The sequence below is a fragment of the Heloderma suspectum genome, chromosome 8 (assembly GCF_057233095.1).
Source record: "Heloderma suspectum isolate Gila_16-S chromosome 8, 16-S_ref, whole genome shotgun sequence".
NCBI lineage: Eukaryota > Metazoa > Chordata > Lepidosauria > Squamata > Helodermatidae > Heloderma > Heloderma suspectum.
In genome coordinates this window covers 48,195,048-48,218,390 of record NC_139465.1, presented here as the reverse complement: position 1 = coordinate 48,218,390, position 23,343 = coordinate 48,195,048, and the positions used below count along the sequence as shown (strand labels likewise).

The 23,343-nt window shown below is 53.2% G+C and overlaps 1 protein-coding gene across 3 annotated transcripts in view; it reads right to left on the bottom strand.

Moving 5' to 3' along the window:
• Positions 1–11,633: 11,633 nt before the first annotated feature.
• FHOD1 (formin homology 2 domain containing 1) overlaps positions 11,634–23,343 on the bottom strand; it is a 73,341-nt gene continuing 61,631 nt past the window's right edge. For all 3 annotated transcript variants that reach the window (XM_084812339.1, XM_084812340.1, XM_084812341.1), the window contains 4 exons: positions 19,289–19,481; positions 18,855–19,011; positions 17,928–18,098; positions 11,634–17,421 (listed from right to left, as the gene is read on the bottom strand). In XM_084812339.1, coding sequence (XP_084668465.1) covers positions 17,339–17,421; positions 17,928–18,098; positions 18,855–19,011; positions 19,289–19,481 — 604 coding nt within the window. In that variant the 3' untranslated portion in view covers positions 11,634–17,338. The remainder of the gene's footprint in view (positions 17,422–17,927; positions 18,099–18,854; positions 19,012–19,288; positions 19,482–23,343) is intronic.

The following is a 23,343-nucleotide window of genomic DNA, read 5'->3' as shown; positions in this document are numbered from 1 at the left end:
TCCAAGTCCACCATTTCCCAGTGGTTGAGGGAATGTATTGTTGGAGGTGTATAAGGCTTTGGGAAAACCACCTCCAGGGGGAATCACAGCCCATTCTCTTAGGGGAGCAGCTACCTCATCAGCCCTTAGAGGAAGTTATTCTACTGAAGAGATTTGTTGGGCAGCCTCTTGGGCTTCCCAAGATACATACCTTTGCAAAACATTATAAAGTTGATAGGTATGCTTCTGCATCGGCAGCTTTTGGGAGGCGTGTGCTTCAGAAGGTGATAGTAAAATCATTTTTATTCTCTTTACCATTGTCATTCTTGGAAGCCTACCACCCATAGTTTACACAGCTCTGAAATAACCCAAGGTGGACAATGTCCTACGTGTGACTCAGGAAAAAGAGGAAATTCTTACTCTGAATTTCAGTTTTCTGAGTCCCATGGAAGACATTCGGCCTGTCTCTACTTCCTGTCAGGCATGCAAGGAACAGAATGTGGATAGTTAAATGTAAAATATTTAAATTATTGATAGTTTAGAGGCTTCTGCCATTGCCATACATGTGGGTGGTAGGAAGCTTCTGGGAGTTCTGCTTAACCTCTGTTTCTTTGACTACCTTGAGTGTCTGTTTGTAGTCTGACATGTGCCACCAGTGTGGGTCGTATGTATTTTTTCTCTCTTTTTACTACGTTAATGAGGAGTGTTCGATTTTTCCAGCCTGGTCTGGGAGAGCAGACGGCTCCTCCCTCTGGAGAGATAAAGTTTAGATGTGGACCCTGCCTACAAACTCCAGGAGGAGGCACCTTCCCGAGGTGGAGAGTGCCCTCTGTGGGACTCAGAAAACTGAAATTCATGGAAAGCATCTTTTCCCTTCCTCCTATCAACGCTGCACCGCCCGGCTGGTGCCGAAGGCAGTGCCACCAGTTGAGGTCACACAGACTGAAGCTTCACCACACTGAAGCTGGCGCAAAGGGAAAACCTCTCACAAAACGACTTTGCAAAAATGTGGGTTTTACAGCATGAAAATGCACAATAGCTGCGGGGAGGGGGGAACATCATGTGCCCTGATTGTCTGTGAGGTGCAGTAGCACCAGAGCAAATCCCTGATGTAGATAGGGCCCGAGACAGTAAAGTCACCTATATTTGCCTTCCAGAACTCGATACTGTCTGTATCTGACATTAAAATATAGTCTAGTATAGCATTGATGTCTAGTCGAATAGAAGGAGAAGACCTTCTCTTTCCGGTAAAATTTGTTCAAGACCCTCTCCCGTCTTTCCACTTGAATGGACTGCTCTTTGACCCTACCTGTTGCGGGGGGGGGGGGGATTTGTTTTTATCTGGTGCTGGGTCACTGGTGATATTCAAGTCACACACGTAACATCTTCCCTTCTGCGAACGCTTCCAAATGAGCCAGGCCATTTCTGAGAAAAGGAATCAGATCTTTGTTAGGTCAGCTTTTCTGCACCTTGCTTTCCCGCTGCAAAGATGTATCTGCCTCTGTCATCTCACAACACTCTTTAGAATCAAAACTCCTATCCAGTACTATTGTCACACCCCTGGAGTTTGGTGACCCTTTGGCAGCAAATGTTTTGCTTATCCCTGAATAAAAGATTAGTCAGTTAGTGTCTCTTTTGTGATGTGTTTCCTGAAGAAAGGTGGCACCGGGTCTTTCTTTTTTATATAACATTTTGTTGTCTCTGTAGTTTCACAGGCATCCCCAACGCTGTTCATTAAATGACCAAAACAATTAACGTAAGGCGCTTGTTTGTTAACCTACCTTTGTGCTTCCGTGTTTGCAGTAACATCCACGAGTGTGTCCCTGTGCTCTGACTCACACAAACAAGTCTTTAAACTAACAGTGAGCCTTAACATTCCCTACAGGGCCCACCCGCAACCCCCACCCACACCCAGAGAGATCCTGCCTGTGTGCTTCACCTGTGGCTGTCCAGTGGCTCAGCTTCTGTCGGGGGGCAACATGACAGCATAATACCATCCCTCCCCCTGCAACAGTTGTGCCTTTTACTTTTATGTTAGCATCAATTAACTATTTTCCAAAACATGTTAATCAAGGTATGTCCCTGTGCTTCATACTCCATACCCCTAGCACTCCTCTCCAGTTGTTCAAAGCATGGCAAAGTTATTTGAAACGTGGTCAGTGTCGAAATCCAGCACTTCTTTGCCTTCTGGGAATAGACTTCCAGGGTTTTGTTTTGGATGCTCTTGAAGAATCCTCATCAGGTAGGACTCTTTCTTCTCCTTGTCTGGTCCCCTGGGTCTGGATTCATATGTATCAGAAACCTCTTGGCTTCCCCGTGATCAGCAATGATTGTTGTCATGTAGTCTAGCCAGACCAATATCTTAACCCATCTGTAGTTAATTCTTTTTTGCTGCAGTTTCTTTGTGAAATATCCAAATTCGTTGTGATTCATTCAGGACTAACATCTTGGTAAAGTTTAACTCCTTGGTTGTTGAACAAAAGCTTAAGTGTCTGCACAGGCGGCAACCTGAATGGCACCCTCCATCCTGTGAAAATGGGAGATCGTGTCCCTGGGTTCACTCCATTCTGGAGGTTTTGCCTGCAGTGCCCTATGCGCCTGCTCTGTGACAGTTTTCCCCCCAATATGTAGCCCTGGGAATAACTCAGGAAGGCACTTAACTAAGAATCCTTCCATGAGCAGCCTCTCTGCTGGTTCCTCTATGCCCCTGAATTAAATTGGGGTGTCTACTGTTATTTTCAACGGATTCAGTATGGCGCTGGAAGTCTCTCTAAATTGCCATGTTTAACTTTTTTTTTTAGATTGAGCTCCAAGACTGTAGATGCTGTGTCACTAATTGTGGTTAAGTTCAACTGCAAACCCATCTATCAAAGTAGAAAAAGGGACCCCGCTGGCCTGGCAAACGTGCCAGGAGTATTTCTGTGGCTTAAAGGGCAGCCATCTGCGTGGAGCACATCTCCTTGCACGTGTGCGCGCGCGCGCAGCAGAAGTCAAATCTGTGCTCGCGAATCATCCTAAAAGGCTACGGGAGCGGAACGGTTTGGCTACAATGGGAGGCATCAGTGGGCGGGGCTTGTGACTCTCATTAGGAGCCCTTTTACTTCCACCTCCCCAAATTCAAGCACTGGAACAAATGTTGCAGTATAAGCAACCCTATGCGTATTTGCAGAACCTAGCAAGGTGCACCAAAATAAACTTCTTTGGCATGAAGCAAAATTTTAGTTTTGCTTAATGCCCAAGAAGTTTGTTTTGTTGGAAAATACGGGCCGCGGGTGTGCCAGAAGGACCCTCAGCTGCCCTTCCTGTGCCCCGCCAAGCGGCGGGAGCGCTGCCCCCCGCCCGGGTCGCCCGCCCCAGCAGCGCCAAGCGCCCCGGCCTCCCCCGGCGCTCGCGCACGCGCCGTTCGCCTCCAGGCACGCCCTCTCACGACGGCCCCCCACGCCCAGCCCCCATCCGCAGCACCCCTGGCGGGGGCGCTCCTCGGAGCCAGCCAGGCCTGCGGCGGTGCCGAGGGGGGCGCGCCTTCCGTCTTCCGCGTCCTCGACTCGACCTCGGCACGGCCCGCACTCTGCACGAGACCACATAGCTGTTGTCCCATTTGCACTCTGAAGGCTCCCTGCTTTCGTCCTCTCAGGCCCAACGCCTCGCCACTGCGGCTGTGAAGGCAGACCTGGGAGCAGGCAGGGGGGCCCTGGGGCTACAAGCGCCCCCACTAGGCGGGGGCCGGGGCGGCCGGGGCCCCTTCCCCCACCCCGGCTCCTCCTCCCCTCTCGCAAAGCCCCACGAACCTTCCTTTGGCATCCTGCCCCTCCGCGGCAAAGCCTGACCCCTGGCAGCTCCACGCAACCCATTGCAGAGAAGGAGGTGGGCCGGCAGGCGCGCGCAAGCACCCACGCTTCCCTGCTTCGGATTGCACACGCTGATGCTTTGGGAACACTTCTGGTCCGACTCCCCTTTGTGGCTCCTCCCCATGCTTGCCCCCCCCCCCCCGTCTGTGTCTGCTCGCTCTGCTCGCTCGCTCTCTGGGAGCGTTGTAGGAAAGGTTCCTCCTGCGCAAGCACCGGGTCACTGCTGACCCCTAGAGGGACGCCGCTTGCGCTGGCGTTTTCCAGGCAGACTGTGGCGGGGTGGTTTGCCATGGCCTTCCCCAGTCGTGACTCCCTTTCCCCCAGCAAGCCGGGTGCTCGTTTTACCGACCTCGGAAGGATGGAGGGCTGAGTCGACCTGAGCCGGCTGCCCGAGCCCTGGCTTCCGCTGGGATCGAACTCGGGTCGTGGGGAGAGTTTCGGTTGCAATGCTGCTGCCTACCCCTCTGCGCCACACGAGGCTCTGAGAGCTGGCTTGCTTCTATAGTCCCTAGACCAGCTGGAGCAGCTTCCTCTGCTCTGTCTGGCCCAGGGGGGAGGCAGGAAACCAACAAACCCAGCTGCCTAAGTGTCTAATGATCAAATCTGCCACTACCACAATTCCCCCCCACCCCCACAGGGCATCCTCAATGTGAGAGGATATTTGCTCATCTTCTGAGGAATAGGTCCCTTCTAAGGGATCATTTCTCTCTTCCTGAAAATGACACCCTCCTTTCCCGAGACCTGCATTCTCCGTGACAGCAGAGGAGCTGTCACCCAGGGAGTGCGGCACTGCTATTGAGTCCCCGAAGGTGCTAGCCACCAACCTCTTTGCCTCTCTTAGCTTCTCCAGGTCAAGGGAACACATTTTTTTCCTGAGAGCCAAGAGCTCATTACACTGAGCGGAAACTTACAACTTCTGTCCAGCTGGCAGAAAGTTGTGGGTGCGTTGCACCTAATGTGACACTCAGTGCAATAGACCGGATAGCCCCCGTGCCCTGCTGGCTTTCTCTCTTCATAGCTGATTTGAGTTCAGATGAGTTCTTAGACATGCCCTGACCATCCCCCTGTCAACCTCAAGCTCCACTCCTACCTCTCCAGCCTGCTTATCACATATAATGGAACGCTCATCCTCTTTTGGGAGAAGACTGAGCCAAAGCAGGAGTTGAGCGGTTCCGCCCTTTCTCAGTTGCCAGCATTCTGCCATCTTTGTTGAGCAGCTGACTTACCATTGCTCTGTTTTTATTAAAACATAAAACCTGATTTTATTAAAATCGGCTTTCCTGAAGTCCAAGGTATGCGTTTGACTGCACTTAGCTTAAATTCAAGAACTCGAGGATTACGTGGTGCTTTCCTGCAAAGTTAAGAGCCTCGTGTGGCGCAGAGGGGTAGGCAGCAGCATTGCAACCGAAACTCTCCCCACGACCCGAGTTCGATCCCAGCGGAAGCCAGGGCTCGGGCAGCCGGCTCAGGTCGACTCAGCCCTCCATCCTTCCGAGGTCGGTAAAACGAGCACCCGGCTTGCTGGGGGAAAGGGAGTCACGACTGGGGAAGGCCATGGCAAACCACCCCGCCACAGTCTGCCAGGAAAACGCCAGCGCAAGCAGGCGTCCCTCTAGGGGTCAGCAATGACCCGGTGCTTGCGCAGGAGGAACCTTTCCTTCCTGCAAACTTCCTGCTTCTTTCACCTGAGCAACTAACTCTTCCTTTTGCTCAGAATCAAGTCAAGGATAAATCAACTCCGCTTGGAGAGTTTTCAACCTCTGGATTCTGTTCTTAAGACTTATGAACCTTCTTACTCTGCGGTTGTGCAATGTGCCATCAGAACTATTGGACATACCCACATGGAGCTCCATGCAAATATAATAATTGATCAACTGAGATTCATCCGATTAATTGCCTGACATTTCTTTAATGGAGCATCAGCCCAGTTTTGAGCCCTTGGTATAGATCATGAGAGAAAGGGAGAGCAAGTTCATTTTTTGCAAAGAACAGAGTTCAACAGAAAGCGCCAAAGGGGCGCGTGGTGCGAACTGCTTGTCCGCATTTGCATCGGCTGCTTTTGTGTGCCCCGGACACGCCTTTGCCCACGTCTGGCTCCAAAAGGCTTGTCAACACGGGGAAAATTCCGCGCGGCGCGAGGCAGAGAAGCAAGAGCGCAGCCCCAGGGGAGCGGAGGGGCGCCTTTTGCCAGACGAACGGCGGCTGCAGCCCGGCCCCAGCCCGCGCCCCGTCTCAAAACCCGTCCCTCCGCCATGCCGCCTGCCCGGGAGCGGCCTGGCCTGGCCTGCATCACCCGCGCTCCCGGGGGCGCCTTCCAGACGGCAGCCCTCCAGGGCTGGGTGCAGCTGCCGTCTCGACAGGCCCACGCGGGGCTGCCGCGCTCGGCGCCTTCCCGCGTCGCCACTCCCGGGGCGGGGGGGCGTCCGCGCTCGGCGCCTTCCGGCAGCAGCTGGCCGCACGCGGCCGGCGCCCCTCAGCCCCCGCCTCGCCCCCTGGGGCGGACGCTGCTCCGCCCCGCCCCGCCCCGCGCAGGAGCCGGCGGCGCCAGGCCTGCTCCGCCCACCCCGGCCGGCCTCCTGCTGCGGGCGGCGGCAGTCTGGCGGCGGCCGGTTCGGGCCGGGCCGGGCCGGAGCCCAGTGGCGCCGGCGTGGCCTGCGAAGCCTCCGGGGCCCCCGTCCGCGCGCTGCACTCGCGTGGGGAGGCTGCTGCTCCCGGACAGCTCGGCCCGGGCCTGCGCGCTCCCGCAAGCCCCCCGGCGGGGCGCTGGGCAGGGGCGGAGGCGCCCGGGGCGTGTGCCGCCGCGGCCCGCGCGAGCCCGGGCCTCCCTCGGGCGGAGAGCTTGGCTTGAAACGCTCCTCTGCGCCCCTCCCGGCCCAGCGCCCGCGCTCCAGCCCGGAGCGAGGCGGCGCGGCTACTTCCCCGGCCTCGGAAGCGGCGCTCCCCGGCTGCGCGACGAGGGCTTTCCTCCGTCCCCGAACGGCGCCTCCCGCTCTCCGACACGGGGTGTGAGACTAGGCGTGCCGCTGCACCCGCCTGGGGTCCCTGCTCGAAGCAGGGCGCTCCGCTTCTGCTTCAAATGCCGGATCACAGCGGGCTCCCCGCGCGCGCGCTTCGGGCAAAACGGCGCCCGCGCCCGCGCCGTTCCGGAGGGCGGGCCGTGGCCCCCCGGGAGCGGCCGGGCTGCATGCGTAAAGGACTCGCGTTGACTCGGCCTTGACCTCCAGCCCCGCTCTTTGCTGAGCGGAGAAGCCAACGGCGCGGCGTGAGCGGCGGGATGGCGGCCCCTGCGGGGCGCCTGCCTGCGCGTGGGGTCCGAGCGCCAGGCAGCGCCCGCGCCACCTGGAGGCGAGAGGCCCCCTGGGACCGTCCCCTGGCGCTTCAGCGCCCCGCGTGCAGCGTGGGCTGCCGCAGGCAGGAGGAGCCATTTCCCCGTAATACTTGGGAAAGGGTCGAGTTACGCGCATTCCGGCCCTGGGGCTGGCTGTGCTGCCGTCCGGTGTTCGGCTTTCGGGCGTGCGTGTGAGTGACTGTGCGTGTGCCCGCAGTACGGAACGCTGCTGTGGCGAGCCCCGCGAGGCTGCGGCCCGCGGTGAAAGAGGCCGGCCGAGGAGCCGCCCCCCTCGAGAGCAGGCTCCTACGCCGGCGGAGGGGCGGGGCGCGGGCTTGCGTGAAAGCCCGGCGGGGCGCGTCCTCCTCTTTGGCGGCCCTGGCCTGATGGCTCGGCTGCGTTGTCGGCTGTGGAGAGCTGCGAGGCTGGAACTCCGCCGTGGGGGCTGCGCAGCCAGAGGGACGGCCACCCAGTGCTCGTTGGCACGCACCATAAACACTTATAGTCAGCCAGGAAAATTGCTAGCTGGACAGCCCATAAAATGAATGGTTTTCTCTATGTTTGGAATGGGTTTGTGTATGAAAAGCCAGCATTGCAGTGGCCTGAATTAGGTTCTTTTGATTTAGCAAAATTAAATTATTTAAAAGGGTTCTTAGAGGACCCCAAGCCTAGTCAAATAGATTATTGGTATTTGTGGAGAGATGTTGCTGACAAACAAAAATCAGACCGCCACATAGCCAGTCAGTCTGAAAAAGTAGAGAAGTTAGAACAACAGGTGAAAGACATGACTGAAAGTTTTCAAAAAGGAATAGTCCAGAAATGCCAGCAAACACTTACAGGGTCTGTTCCCCCATAGGTCCCTCAGTATCCCTCTCTGCCTAGTTGCCCCCCTGAGCCTGAAGATCTCCCTGATCCGTGGACTCCTTCTGTTGATTCTTCTGTTCCTCCTCCTGTACCTTCTCCAGTAGAGCAAGCTACTATGAGAAAACTCATGCAACATCTCCTGCTGCTCACCCTCTCAGTTCAACCTTGGAAGTTTCTCCCCCTGACTCTTCACCCTGTTCGCTGGGTGCACTCTCGCCCTCCCCCCTCTCCCCCCGCAATCCATCCCTTACTGCTTCAGCTGGCAAGCTTGAGAAGCTGGCTCTCCCAGAGCTTAAAACCCGCCTTCGGGAGAAAGCCAGAAAAAAGGGTGGGCTGTAACAGGTCTTGCTGAAGAATGGGCGGCGGGGGGGGGGGGGGACGACAAAAGCTGTTCTACAACTGATAGATCTGAAAACAGAGCATAATCGAACAGCAGCAGTCCCCCCAGATGCCTCATGGCTTCCCCCTGAAGAGCCCCGTGCCTCTCAGCCAGGATGTCGAGTGGCTTCTGAGAGCAGCGTGCAGGCTGAGGAAGCCGCCCTCATCCTCCAGCAAGCCAGATGGGCCGGCGACCAGCTTGCGCATCATGGAGCTAGATGGCCAGACCCACTTCCCAGACTGAGCTGCAACTACAAGCACTCCAAAATGACAGAGTTTACTGAATGCAGTCCGTGAAGTATTTCCAGTAACTGCAGATTAGTCTAAAGTCCAGGCGTGCAAGCAGAAGCCAGATGAACATCCTGCAGCCTTTTGGTCCCGATTCTCAGAAAACTTCAAGCAAGCAACCCGCCTAGACATCACAGAAGACCCTAACCAACAGTTGTGTGTGACCTGCTGGATAGATGGCATCACCCCCGACATGGCCAAACAAGTAAAGGAAAAGTGATCGGGTGGAAAGGACCAACTCCAGCTGCCATCCTTGCAGCAGTTACCCAGTTCTGGGAGAATGACCAGAAAGAACGAGAGAAGAAGGACCAGAAGACCCAATTAGCTGCCATGCAGTTAGCTCAGCTGCAATATCCTACTACTGCGTCTGCTGTGCCGTCTCCACCGTGCCGTCTGCTCAGGCAAGACCAGGAAAGCGACCGCCGGCTTGTGCCATCACTGCAAGAAGCCTGGACGCTGGAAGAGTGATCGCCGTGAGACTGAAAGAGAATAGCAGCCTCAGCAACGCATTGCCACCTCGCGCTTGGCCACCGCCTCCACGGCCCCTCTCCCCATGAATCCCCAGGCTCCTGCTGGCTGCCAGGGCAGCACGCCCAGCAAGCCCAGGCTCGGGCATGGCTCTGGGAAAACACTTTCTGAACCTTTTCTCTCTTTCTGTAAATGGGTCCACTCAACCTTGTTTTCGTAGATACTGGAGCTACTCTACTGTTTCTCCCCAGACTCTGTCCTGGCCCCTCTCTAGGTCTTCCATTTCAGCTATTGGCATTTCTGGCACTCTGTTATGTGTCCCATGTCTCAGCCCGTCACTGTTTCCCTGGGGCCCCTTACTGAAGAGCATGCCTTTTTGTCGTCTCCTACTCCTGTGAATTTATTGGGTTGTGATTTGTTGTGTAAATTTCAGGCTATGATTAAATGTGCTCCAGATGGAGTGTGGGTAGAGTTGCCTAGTGCGGCTGCCCCTGCGCGCATAGCAGCTTTGACAGAGGAACCAGCAGCTGCTGAAGTGTCCGATCACCCATCATTGGGGGCTGTGCCTCCTCATTGGTGGGCAACCCATACAAATGAGGTGGGTTTGCTGAAGAATGCTCAACTTGCGCACATAAAGTATCAGAAAAACAACCCATGGCCCAGAGTTGAGCAGTATCCATTGTCACGGGATGCTGTGGGAGGGATTGCTCCTGTTACTGACTCCCTATTAGAACTAGGTGTATTAGTCTATTGTGTTTCTCCTTACCTATTGGTGCCTCACTCTGTTTCTGCTCTCCTAACTGTGCATCGAACTCAGCACCTTTCTGTCAGGAGGCAAACTACTTATGAAAAAGCTTTACTTTCTAATCCTGCCATCACTATTGTGCGCTGCAAGGTTCTTAATCCAGCTATTCTGTTACCTTTTCTTGAAACTTATGATGATTGTTGCCATAACTGTGAAGATATAGTTGAATTAGAAACCAAGCCTTGTATACTGATGGATCCTGCAAAAAGACTGATAATGTGCCCTTCACTGCCTATGCGGTTGTGACTGATTCTGACACTCCAGAAGCTTTCTTTCTTTGAGAAATTCGATCTGCACAAGCAGCTGAAGTAATTGCTTTGACTCGGGCCTGTGTTTTAGCCGCCGGCCAGACGGTAACTGTTTTTACAGACTCAAGATATGCCTTCAGCGTGTGCCACGCAACTGAGCAAATTTGGAAAAATCGTGGCTTCAGAACTTCGAGTGGCAGTGGAGTAGCACACGGAACATTGATTGCTGACTTATCAGACGTTATCCACGTGCCTCGAGGCATCGGTGTCATCCACTGCAAAGCCCACAGGGCTTGTCAGACCCCACGCGCATGCAGATGCGGCAGCAAAGGCGGCCTTGAAAGCGCAGTGCGCCCCTCCTTTTCCTTTTCGAAGCCAACATGGATTTGTCAAGAACAAGTCCTGCCAGACAAATCCAATCTCATTTTTTGATCAAGTACCTCTGCTAACCCCTCTGACTGTTTCTGAAATTTCCCTTTTCCAGTCACAAGCCTCACTGGAGGAGCAGAAAGCATAGAATCTTGCAGGAACCACAGAACACCCTAATGGACTATTTTGTTTACAGATGGCCGACCTGTTGCACCCCGTATTCTTGCCTATTGGCTGGCTCATGTGTCTCATCAGCAAGGACACATGTGCTGAGGGGGGGGGTCGCTAACCTTCTTAAGCACTGGTCTATTCCAGGCATCCATTCAAGCACAGACAAAATAACTAACATAATAATGACAACAATGCCGTGATTACTCGAAGCCAACATGGGTTTGTCAAGAACAAGTCCTGCCAGACAAATCCGATCTCATTTTTTGATCAAGTCACCTCCCTTGTAGACCGTGGGAATGCTGTAGACATCATATACCTCGACTTCAGCAAAGCTTTCGACAAAGTGCCCCATGATCTCCTGATGAGCAAACTAGCTCAAAGTGGGCTAGATGAAACAACGATCCGGTGGATCCACAGTTGGCTACAGAATCGGACTCAAAGAGTGCTTCTCGATGGGACCTTCTCCAACTGGGCAGAGGTAACGAGTGGGGTACCGCAGGGCTCAGTCCTGGGCCCAGTGCTCTTCCACATTTGTATGAATGACTTGGAGGAGGAGGTGCAGGGAATGCTGATCACATTTGCAGATGACACAAAATGGGGCGGGATAGCTAATATTTTGGAAGACAGAAACAAAATTCAAAGTGATCTGGATAGACTGGAGCGCTGGGCAGAAAACAACAGAATGACATTTAATAGGGATAAATGCCAAGTCCTGCACCTAGGAAAAAGAAACCAAATGCACAGTGACAAGATGGGGGATACGTGGCTCAACCACACTACAAGCGAGAAGGATCTTGGAATTGTTGTCGATCACAAGCTGAATATGAGGCAACAATGTGATGTGGCTGCAAAAAAGGCCAATGCTCTTTTGGGCTGCATTCATAGAAGCATAGCTTCCAAATCCCGGGAAGTACTAGTTCCCCTCTACTCAGCACTGCTTAGGCCTCATCTGGAGTACTGTGTCCAGTTCTGGGCACCACACTTGAAGGATGCAGACAAACTGGAGAGGGTTCAGAGGAGGGCAACAAAGATTATCAGGGGACTGGAAACAAAGCCCTATGAAGAGAGACTGAAAGAACTGGGCATGTTTAGCCTTGAGAAGAGAAGACTGAGGGGAGATAGGATAGCACTCTTCAAGTACTTGAAAGGTTGTCACAGAGAAGAAGGCCAGGATCTCTTCTTGATCATCCCAGAGTGCAGGACACGGAATAATGGGCTCAAGTTACAGGAAGCCAGATTCCGTCTGAACACCAGGAAAAACTTCCTGACTGTTAGAGCAATACGACAATGGAACCAATGACCTAGGGAGGCGGTGGGCTCTCCCACACTGGAGGCATTCAAGACGAGGCTGGACAGCCATCTGTCAGGGATGCTCTGACTTGGATTCCTGCACTGAGCAGGGGGTTGGACTCGATGGCCTTGTAGGCCCCTTCCAACCCTACTATTCTATGATTCTATTCTATGATTCTATGAACTCGGAGGGGTGCCGCCTGTGCTGCTCACAATGTGGGCCAGTGCACCCGTGCACACCCTGGAATTGCGCCCCGACCTGAAATGCCAAGAATGACATGGCAAATGGATGATATGGAGCTGCCCCCAGCAGAAGGGAAGAAGTACTGTTTGGTACTAGTGTGCATGTTCTCAAAGTGGACAGAGGCCTTTCCCAGTCGAAGGGCGGATGCCGCCACAGTAAAGAAAATCCTATTGAATGCAATTATCCCGAGATTTAGCCTGTCTGAACATTTAGAATCTGATCAGGGCAGTCACTTCACCACTAATGTGGTATTGTGTAAAGTACTGTGCATAGAGTTAAAAATTTCACACTCCGTATCATCCACAGCCCTCAGCTATGGTAGAATGCATGAATAATCCTCTGAAAAACACCTTAGCAAAAATTGGACAGTCCACAGGCCTAAAATGGCTCCAAGCATTGCCTCTAGCCTTAAGGAAGGTTAGAAACACTCCAAATCAACGAACAGGTCTCACCCCTTTAAAATTTTCTTGGGCAGGCCCAGGCCATCAGAGTTGCAAGCAGCCCCAGCACTGAGGAAACTAATGGACCTGCAGATGGGATATGTAAAAGCTCTCACTAAAACTTTGTCAAGCTTCCACCAACAGACCCAGAAATCGTGGAGTGAGCTGCCTGAAGAGCTGTGCCACGAGACTGGTGCTGGTGACTGGGTGTGGATAAAGAGCCACGCGTCTCCAGCCCTGGCGGGAAGGTCCATGCCAAGTCTTGGCCGCTTCACGTGCAGCTGTTAGAGTTGCCGAGAGGCCTACATGGATGCATGCTTCCCATGTAAAGAGAGATTCCTCCAGCCAGTGGAAAGCAGAGCCAATTCCAGGACAAGTCCTGAAATGTAAAATTCCTTGAAGCACACCTGCCGAGTGAAGCCTTGCCAATGCAGTCTCGAAGAATATCTAGCGGAATAATATTTTTGAACTTGAGTGCCCAGAAATGCTACCTTTTAGAAATTAAAGTGGTCCCCAGTGGCTAAAAGAAAAAAACCAAAAGCCAAACCCCTAGATTTTGGAAAATTCAACTTCCAAATATTTTTGAGATGTTTTATATTCTTCTTCTTGTGTCTGTATTTTGCTTATCACTTACTGTTAATATATCTTTTGTGTATGTCAGAACTAACAAATACTGCTGTGGTGTCTATTGTCTTTTTGATAACATTAACACCAAGCACAGCTCTTTTAATAGCAGTAGCGGATCTTAAGATGTTAGAGTATTATACCTTTTGCTTAGCAATTCTTTTCTTTTGCATATAAATTTTATTCTGCATTAGAGTAATCTGACCACAGAAAATGTGGGTCTATATTCTGGTGGGGCTGAGTTAGATAAGTCCAGCTGTCAAGACCTTGCCTACACACCCTCATCAGAAGCCCCTGAAAGTATTAGCAGAAGGTGCAATGTTGAAAAACTGTTGGATATGTGAGAAGTTGGTAGCACAAGAACCCCCCACAGGTGGGGGTATTCCAGCTCCCCAAAAAGATGGGTGGAAGGGAGACATAAATTCACAGGGTGAGGACCTAGCCAAGTCAGTCCAGGAGAAGAATTACTCTGTTGTCTTTGCAATCCTCTTGTAGAAAGTCCTTCTGTCTCTGCCAAAAAGCAAAGAAGATGCAGATAGTCCCTCAACATCAATACCTCAGTATGGTAGCTATAGAAAAGGAACCTGAATATGCAGAATTACAGGTTAAATATGAAGAAATGCATACTATTGAAGGGACAGAGGGAGATAGAAGTAATATCTTAATTGAAGAAGCAAATAGGCCAGATCAAAGTGTGATGCTTCCTTTAATATAGAGGCATCAAAAGGGTGATTGATGAGAATCATTTTTATTTTGCTAAAGATCATTTTTAGCTTGTCTGCTATAATGAAGAGCAAGGGTCAGACACACCCTAGCAATGGGCCTTAAGAAACTTGGAAGGCTTCCGTAATGTGCCAGACGTTTCCTGGAACATACTCTCTCACTTTGCCAACTGTCGCTTTCTGACTTTGCCAATTGTTGAGTCTATAAAAGCTTTGCAATAAAGCAGTCCTAATTTGGAATAATCATATGATTAAGAAACTGCTGTGAATAACGGATATTGGGTGCCATATATGGTGATATACTGTGATTGGTCCTCTGGCCAGTTTTTCCTCAGATACACGAATGTGTTGTTCTGGAAGGAGGGTTGTTGTTTCCCCTTTGTTGGCCACCAACCTTCATGCATGAATAAAGGATTTGTGTTAACTCAGCCTTGACCTCCAGCCTCAAGAGGAAGCTGGACAGCCACCCTGTCAGGGATGCTTTGACTGGGGTACCTGCATTGAGCAGGGGGTTGGAGTCGATGGTCTTACAAGCCCCTTCCAACCCTACTATTCTGATTCTATGAGACTGCATATAGGCTACTTTGCACACTGTTGACAGTGACAGGTTGGAAAGGTAAGTGCACAAGGCCGGCCACGTAGCAAGGTGACCTTCAGGGTTTTTAAAGTGTTGAACTAACACTTGTCAGTGTCCTGCTTCCATTCAACCCTTCCCCAAGTGTCCAGCTACTCCAGAAAAGGGTGATCATTTTTCGAGGCTCCTTCTTGCAGTAATCGTGCCAGTTAACTGCTCCAAATGGGATACAAGAGGCCTCTGTTTGGCCAACCCAAAGAAGTGGGTGGTTTAATTTTGCACTTGGCTCTGGCTGGTGGATCTTGATGATTTAGTAAAAATCCCAAAGTAGATTCTACATGCCAGATCCCACATGATGAGTAAACAATCTCATCAATAGCAGCAAGACAGTATCACACCAAAGTGTATTTTTAAGTGCCCAAACATAAGCAATATATGTTAACATATTTTGTAAAAATTGACATGTATGTTCAAAGGTAATGTAAGTGGTCTATAGAATTATTTACCACTACATATGTTTTGTGCCATTTGTAATCATTTATGCTAACTTGTACTGGCTACTTTTCTTTTACCGAAGATTCCAAAACAGAGGTAACATTGGCACTCTGTCTATGTGTACTCATTTGTGTACTTTGTACAGTTTGTAGGTACATGTCCAGTTTTGCAGAGTATTTTTGCATATCGTTGTGCATGTTCGCGCTTTTCTAAATACAGGTTGGTGTGATAAAGAAATGAAATAAATGATATTGTGTTTTGCTATGAAGTCCACTTACATCTGCAGAGTGAGAAGGAAAGGTATGCAAAATGCACACAGGGTATCTTTAGAGATTTTTATAGTAACATGTAATTCTGGAATATTGATGGTGCTTATTATCTGGCTACATATGGCCTACCTTGATAGATGTAGATGGATTTCATATGCACCTTACAGAGGCCAAATTAGGGTATATACTGTATCCTAATTTATTGATCCTATAGATTGGTCGGTGGCATTAAAAAAACACACACCCAGTAACACTAGTGTTTTTTCTTCTCTTTTCCATGAATTATTGAAGCTTTTTTTGCTCTGTGGTGGTTTGAGCTTCGTAGTATTTTCCTTTTTGGGATTTTAGAATTTTTAGTTAAATGAAATCTTGGTAAGAGTAACAAAAAATTCAGGGGTGGGGGTGATTGCTTGTGTTAGTCCACTCTGTCAGCTTTTTATGAATAGCTTTGGCCAAAATGGTTTATGCCACAATAATTATGTTAGCCTTTAATGTGGATGTGCAAAAGCCCAGCCACCGTGAATAACTTTTTCTCACTTCTCTTGGAATCCATACAGATGTTTCCTCCAAGCAGGATTGGGTGGCAGCTTGGGGAGGGGGGTGAAACCAAGAGAAAATGTGGCCACGATGAGAAGTCCCCCACAGGCAGGTGGGGCGGCCTTCAGCTACCTGCCGCCACAGCCCCACAGGCGCTGCCACAGTCACCTGGCCCAGGGCGCTCAGCTCTGGGGCTCCCGCACCACCGGCAGCAGCGCAACGAGCAGCAGGCAGTGCTGAGGCTGCAGGCCACACTGGGACTTGCTCACCCCGCCTCCACGGGGGCCAGCTCCAGTGCTCTCCCGCCGCAGAGTGTGCGCGATGCTCTAGAATCCCTTCCGAGAGAGGCCGGCATGGCCGCCTCCCTGTCCTCTCTCTGGAGCTGGGTGAAACGGTTCTTTTCACGGAAGCCTTCAGAAATAACGGGTGACGGGCTGCTGCTACGCTGTGTGCTCTCTTTCATGCTCCGCTTTATGTTTTTGGTACTGCTATTTCAAATGGATGTGGAACTGAATATGGACAGCAGCATATAAATGCTACAAATAAACTTTACCAGACTAACATCAGCCTGTATTGCAGCTGTTTTTATTTCTCACTTCAAACACCAACATTTAAAATAGGAGCTCTATGTAATGGGAAAGCTGGCCCCCAGCCTTTAACCCCCCACCCCCACCAGAGTCTGCAGCTAGTGAGAGGCACCCGTGTGCAGGACCGCTCCACCCAGAGCTGCGCAGGAGCCGGGCGCCTTGCTTCTCCGCAGCAGGGGGGCGAGAAGGGCTGGTGTGCCGCTCCTCTCTCGGGCTGTGGCTGGGCCAGGCGGGCCGACAGGAAGCGGATGCCTTCAGGCACCATCTGTGGGAGAGGCAGTGCTTCACAGGGGCCGGGGGGCGCCTTTCCTCTGGGCAAGCGAGGCGGAGGGCTGCGCCAGGAGTGAGGCCCTGGCCCAGGCTGGAGGGGGCGGCATGCAGAGCTGGCCGGGGACAATTTAACCTGCTGAAGGGGGGGGGGCAGAGAGAGCGTGTCCAGGCTCCTAGCCATGGATCGGCGCTCTCGATTCCTGAGGCACGCAGGCCGAGCCAGGCGCTGGGTGGAAGTCCAGCACACGCACACACAGTGCTGCTCCTGGCCGGGTACGGCTGGCTCCGTGAGAAAGGGTGGGTCCGAGATGGCTGCACCCGCCCCCGGCCAGAGAGGCTGCGACCCAAGTGGCACACGCTGGCAGGATTCCGTCGGGGTGAGCAGGGCATCCAGGCCGCTTCCTGGCCCTTTGCTGGTGGGGCAGCCTGAGGAGGGCAGTGCCGGCAGGGCTCTGCGCTGGGCATGCACACACTCCGGCCCCGCTCCTTCCAGCGGCCTGCACCTCAGGCGGCGCATGGCGCAGGGGCAGCTCCTCGCTCTCACACAGCCACTCCAGCTGCCTGTGCCAGGCCCAAGGCCTGCGCCAGCTCGTCGCTCAGGCCGCTCTTCAGGGTCCGCCTCACTGGGAAGAAGGCAAAGCGCAAAGGAGTCACGGAGGGCGGAGCAACCAGGGCCTGCCCGAAGACAGGCGCAGCCCCCTCCCTGCCCCCAAGGCCAGCAGCTCCCACCCCAGCAGCCAACGTCCCCATGACAGGGCAGCACTGAGGAACTCCCCTCAGCCGAGCTCAGCTCAGTCCTGCCGGGCCTAACACAGAACACGCTCTGAAGCCATCCATTTAAGAGCAGGTTTCTAGCCCTCCTTGTTGCAAAGATAAACTCAGAAGAGGCACTAAGTGGCTGGCGGGGGGGGGGATTTTCTGGGTGGGGAGGGAAGGTTCTGTGCCCTGAAGGCCTCTCAGTCCTTCTCCTTGAGTAGCAAAGCCAGAAGAAATTATACAAAATGCAAAACATGGCGATATCTTCAAAATTAAAACGGCACGCCACTTGGTGCGTTCATACCATGCGGGCGGCTCTTCTGGGTGCAGAATGCGTGACGGGGAGGGGAGCGGCAGAAAGGGCGGGACTTACGAGACTTCCTGTGCACTCGGGAGCGCCTGCGCTCCTTCCCGGCGCCCAGCCGCGGCAGAGTGCTCTGCGTCACTGACTTCACCAGGCGGTCCATGATCTCCTCGTCGGGAGAGCCAGATGCCTCGTCCAGGGGGGTGGGGGGCACACTGGGTGGGCTGGACTGGCCACCACCTGGAACAAAGGCCACAGTGAGGACCACGACACGCGCCCCCCCGCAAACCCTGGCACACGGGCATCGACAACCTGCTCACAAGGAGGGACTTGCTCAAGACAACAGGCGTGGGGGCCACTTCCAGGGCCCGGGGGCAACCCGAGGCGAGCAGCAACAGAAGAAAGCAGAGCCCGGCCCCAGCCCTGTGCACTCCAGGGCCACTGAGCCCGCCTGCCAAGCCCACGTCCCAGCAGCCCCTCCGCCCCCATGGTGGTCACTGGCACACTGCCCAGATGCCACCGCGCCTCGTAAGCCATGCTGCCCATCACCCCAGGCAGCCTGGAGCAAACGGCGGTGCCCAGCACAAGCTAGAAAGGCGCTCAGTCTTCAGCCCCTCTCCAGGAGGAGGTGCAGAGCAGACACCGGGAGTGCGCCCCTCTGTGCCGACCCCGTTTCGTGACCGCGCAGCAAGACCCATGCTGGCAGGTCCTTCGTGCTGTGGACAGGGCGCAGGGGCTGGCGCAGCACCCAAGGCCAGCAGGATCGGCCCCAGGAGCCCTGCTGGGGTGGCAGCCCCATGGCACCCAGCCCCAAAGACCTTGGAACAGCTGTCCCGAGATCGAGCCATTGGCCATCAAAGTTCCGAGGCCAATGGATGGCAAGTGCATGCCCAGAGACGGGCCCTCAGCCCAAAGGGGTCAAGAAGCTGAATGGGGCAGGAAGGAGCCAGACGAACGCCCCGATCCTTTCTGGGGACAAGGCCCGCCTCTCCCTACCTCTGCTGGCCCGGGAGCGGTGACTGGAGGGCTCTGTGAGCACGCTGGCCATGTCCCCGTGGCCTGTGTCGCCCCGCCGCACTGGGCTGGCAGAGGGCACAGCTGGGGTGCAGCTGGAGCAGTCGTCGCTCTGGGTGGCGGTGGCAAACCTCTCCATCTGCAAGGAGAGAAGCGGCAGCGAGGGGGCGCCTGAAGCGGGGCAGCGTGCCCCCGTGCTCGCACACACACGCCTGCTGGCCTCCTCCCGCCGGAGTTCCCTTCCCGTCCACAGAGACCGCTATGCCAGGCACGAGGGGGCCGGCTTCCTACACTTTTCGAGCGGGCTGGAGGCACCAAGCCCTTGATGTAGGAAACTGCCCCTGGGACATGACCGACATTAGTGAGTCCAGCCAGATTTGGGGCAGCGGGTGGGGAAGGACCCTACAGCGGCTCACCTCCGTGATCATCCTGCCACGGGTCTTGTTCCTCTCCCGACATGCTGCCCGTTTCTTCCGCTGCTGCAGGACTCGTTCTCGGCACGTGCGGTACTCCAGGGCAAACTCCCGCAGGGTCCGGCAGAAGGCCGTGACCTTGATGTCCTGCGCTGAGTGCGTGTCATAGCCCAGGTACAAGAGGAAGGCGTGGAACCTGCCCAGAAAGCACCCAGGAAGTGGGCAGGGGTCGCAAGCCCCTCCCTGCCTCCCTGCTGCTGCTTCTCTTTTGGCACAGCACCTCGCTCTGCCAAAGAGGAACTCCCAAGGCAGCCCACAGGAAAGGCTAAGAACAGAGCAAGAGCGTCCGTCCATAGGACTACAGACTATGAAGCCACAGCAACACCGCAATCTGTAAAAGCAGAGTCGAAACAGGGGCTGGGGCGGGAAATGTTTTCACTTGACCTCAAACTCGGCACGGCACGAACCCAGAGCTCGTGCACCACCACCACAGAGAAGGACCACCTGGCTCCCCTCCCAGTGGTGGGGCTCAAAGAAGGCCCTCCGAGGCTGGGTGCATGCTCAGGCAAGATCCTGCTGGAGGTGCGTCTGAAGAGGCCCCGCTCATAGGCTGTTCGGGGGTTCAAAGGCGGACAGCACTTCCAACTGTACCCCTTCGCAAGCTTTGTCACCTGCTCCTCTTACAAATAGATGATATCAGGGGTATTTTTAACTGAGAACTTCCTTAACCACCAACCCTACCCACTCCTTTCTTTCCCTCCTCCTTTGCTATCAGCTCCTCTTCGAGCCAAACTGAGCTGATTCACTGGCAAAAGGCAACAGCTGGAAAGAGTCTGGGAGCCCATTTCCAAGCAGGCAAGAGACACTCCAGCAGCATCTGCAGTTTGACCCAAGTGCCGCTCCCAAGTCTTCAAAGGCAGCTCTGTGCTGCCAGGGCAAAAATGACGGTGGCCGGGCTCTCTCTGCCCGGGGGCTGGGGGGAATGGCACACCAGCCTCGGCTGAAGGAACGAGCTTCCTGCCATTGAAGCCACTCAGGCCACCAAAGAACCTCCCCCCCTTTAGGTTGAGCTGAGAGGAGTTGTAGGTCAAAACATCTGGAGGCCACATGTGGGGGAGTGCAACACCATCCAAAATGGGCACATTTGGCAATTTGAGGAAGTGTCATGATTACTCGAAGCCAACCTGGATTTGTCAAGAACAAGTCCTGCCAGACGAAACTGATCTCATTTCTTGATCAGGTCACCTCCCTTGTAGACCGTGGGAATGCTGTAGACATCATATACCTCGACTTCAGCAAAGCTTTCGACAAAGTGCCCCAGGATATCCTGATGAGCAAACTAGCTGAAAGTGGGCTAGATGAAACAACGGTCCGGTGGATCCGCAGTTGGCTACAGAATCGGACTCAAAGAGTGCTTATCAATGGGATCTTCTCCAACTGGGGAGAGGTAACGAGTGGGGTACCCAGGGCTCAGTCCTGGGCCCAGTGCTCTTCCACATTTTTATTAATGATGTGGATGAAGAAGCGCAGGAAATGCTCATCAAATTTGCAGAGGGATAGCAAATACCTTGGAAGACAGAAACAAAATTGAAAGTGATCTTGATAGGCTGGAGTGCTGGGTGGAAAACAACAGAATGAAATTTAATTGGAATAAATGCCAAGTTCTGCACCCAGGAAAAAGAAACCAAATGCACAGTTACAATACTTGGCTCAACAATACTACAAGCGAGAAGGATCTTGGAACTGTTGTCGATTGCAAGCTGAATATGAGCCAACAATGTGATGTGACTGCAAAAAAGGCAAATGCTAGTTTGGGCTGCAGTAATAGAAGTATAGCTTCCAAATCACATGAAATTCCCTTCTACTCAGCACTGGTTAGGCCTCATCTGGAGTACTGTGTCCAGTTCTGGGCACCATGCTTTAAAATGGATGCAGGCAAACTAGACAGGGTCCAGTGGAGGGCAACGAAGATGATCAGGGGACTGGAAACAAAGCCCTCTGAGGAGAGAATGAAAGAACTGGGCATGTTTAGCCTTGAGAAGAGAAGACTGAGGGGAGATAGGATAGTGCCCTTCAAGTACCTGAAAGGTAGTCACAGAGAGAAAGGCCAGGATCTCTTCTCGATCATCCCAGAGTGCAGGACATGGAATGGGCTCAAGTTACAGGAAGCTGGATTTCGGCTGAGCATCAGGAAAAACTTCCCGACTGTTAGAGCAATATGACAATGGAACCCATTACCTGGGGAGGTGGTGGGCTCCCCACACTGGAGGCATTCAAGATGAAATTGGACAGCCACCTGCCAGGGATGCTCTGACTTGGATTCCTGCACTGAGCAGGGGGTTGGACTCAATGGTCTTGCAGGCTCCTTCCAACCCTACTATTCTATGATTCTATGGGCACCATCACAAAATGGTGCCATGGGAGGCGCAGCTAGTCACGAAGGATGACAGTGCACAAGGCGCAACTAGGGATGGGCGGATGAGTGCTCTTAGAGATCCCAGAATGCTTCAACCAGCATCTGACCATTCAGCTCATGTCCGATACTTGCTCTTTTTGTGTAAATGGGAAAACTGTGCAAAGTGAGCAGCAATCAAGTGTGAGATTTGTGCAAATCTCCCCCAAATCTGCACACATCTCCTAATTTGCGTGAATCTCCTCCATAGACTAAAGCGGGGCTGATTTAGTCTACAGAGAAAATTTGCTCAAATTAGATTTGCGCAAATACACCTGGGAATTGGGAACAAGATGAACACGAGCAGGTGTGTATGAATTTGCAAATATTTCCATAGGCTGTGTGTTTGTGCTCAGAGCTTCAGATGGGGCATGCTTGTGTGTGTTGTGAGCAAAGATGCAATTCTTACATCCATAGCCACAACACACTGATTAACTCCCCTGAATCCACAATTTCCTGTGCCAACAAAAACCTGTTTCACAGAAGGCGAACTCTTCTTCTCTCCCCGCTCATTTCCCCTCTCTCTTTCTCCTGCACTCAGGATCACCCCCACAGACGTGCTCTCTCTTTCACACACACACGTCCACCCTCTCTCGCGCACACGTCCTCATTCCTATGTCAGAATGTCTCTGTGCCCCATCAGAACTGGCCCCAGCTGGCATCATGGGACATCAAGACGGCAGCGGCTGAAGGCCCTCACTCCACGTAGAAGCGATCCCAGCTGCCAGCAAGGAAAGGGGTGTTCTTATTCTTTTAAGTGGGAGGCCCAGGTGCCTTGGCAGGCGCCAGGAAAGCTGCCTGGGTGCCCCACGTTGCCTTCCCCTGGTTTAGAAAGGAGGTATAATGGATCAGAGAGACGCGAAACAAACTCACAGCGTTGGGGCAATGCTAAAAATGGGAGAAACTCAGTGTACATTGTCTTGGGCCATTTGGAAGAAAGGTGAGATACAAAGGTAACAGAAAACAGATGAAGTGCTCTTCTATCAGGTGATTAAGATCTTGAAAAATGAGCCTCTCCCAGCATGCTCAAAGAACTACAATTCCCAGGGTTCTTGTGAAAAATCCCTGAGTCCTTAGCCCATTAGGTTCACACATTTGGAAGGGCCAAATGGTGGAAGTCTTTTGGCAGCTCAGCCAAGATGCCTCTTGTGGCCTTGCGCCTCTTTTTGAGTGGCGGCCACCAGACCTCTGGACACACTGCGCCTGACTCGATGCGAGGCTCAACTGCTCGGGACTCTGCCGCCGTGCTCTGCCCTCCTCTGCCCAGCTAGCCCAGGAAGGGCCCAAGTGAGGGCACCCCTGCAGCAGGCGGCTGCATGCAGCCTCCTCACCGGAAGAAGCAGTTCAGTTTGAGCCAGTGACCTCTGCTGGACAGCATGAGGCAGAGAAAAGGCCGCCCTGCAAATCCAGAAGGCCAGCATCTGGATCGTTCCAAGCTCAGGGCAGGAAGTCACAGCTGACAGACACAAAGACAGAGACATACACACACACAGTCACCCACTGGAAAGTAGGCATATAGAGTGCGCGCAGCCAGACGGGATTACCACCTGAGTGCCATTTTCTTGGTGGAAAGACAGGCACAAGCCAAATAAATACATACTGTGGA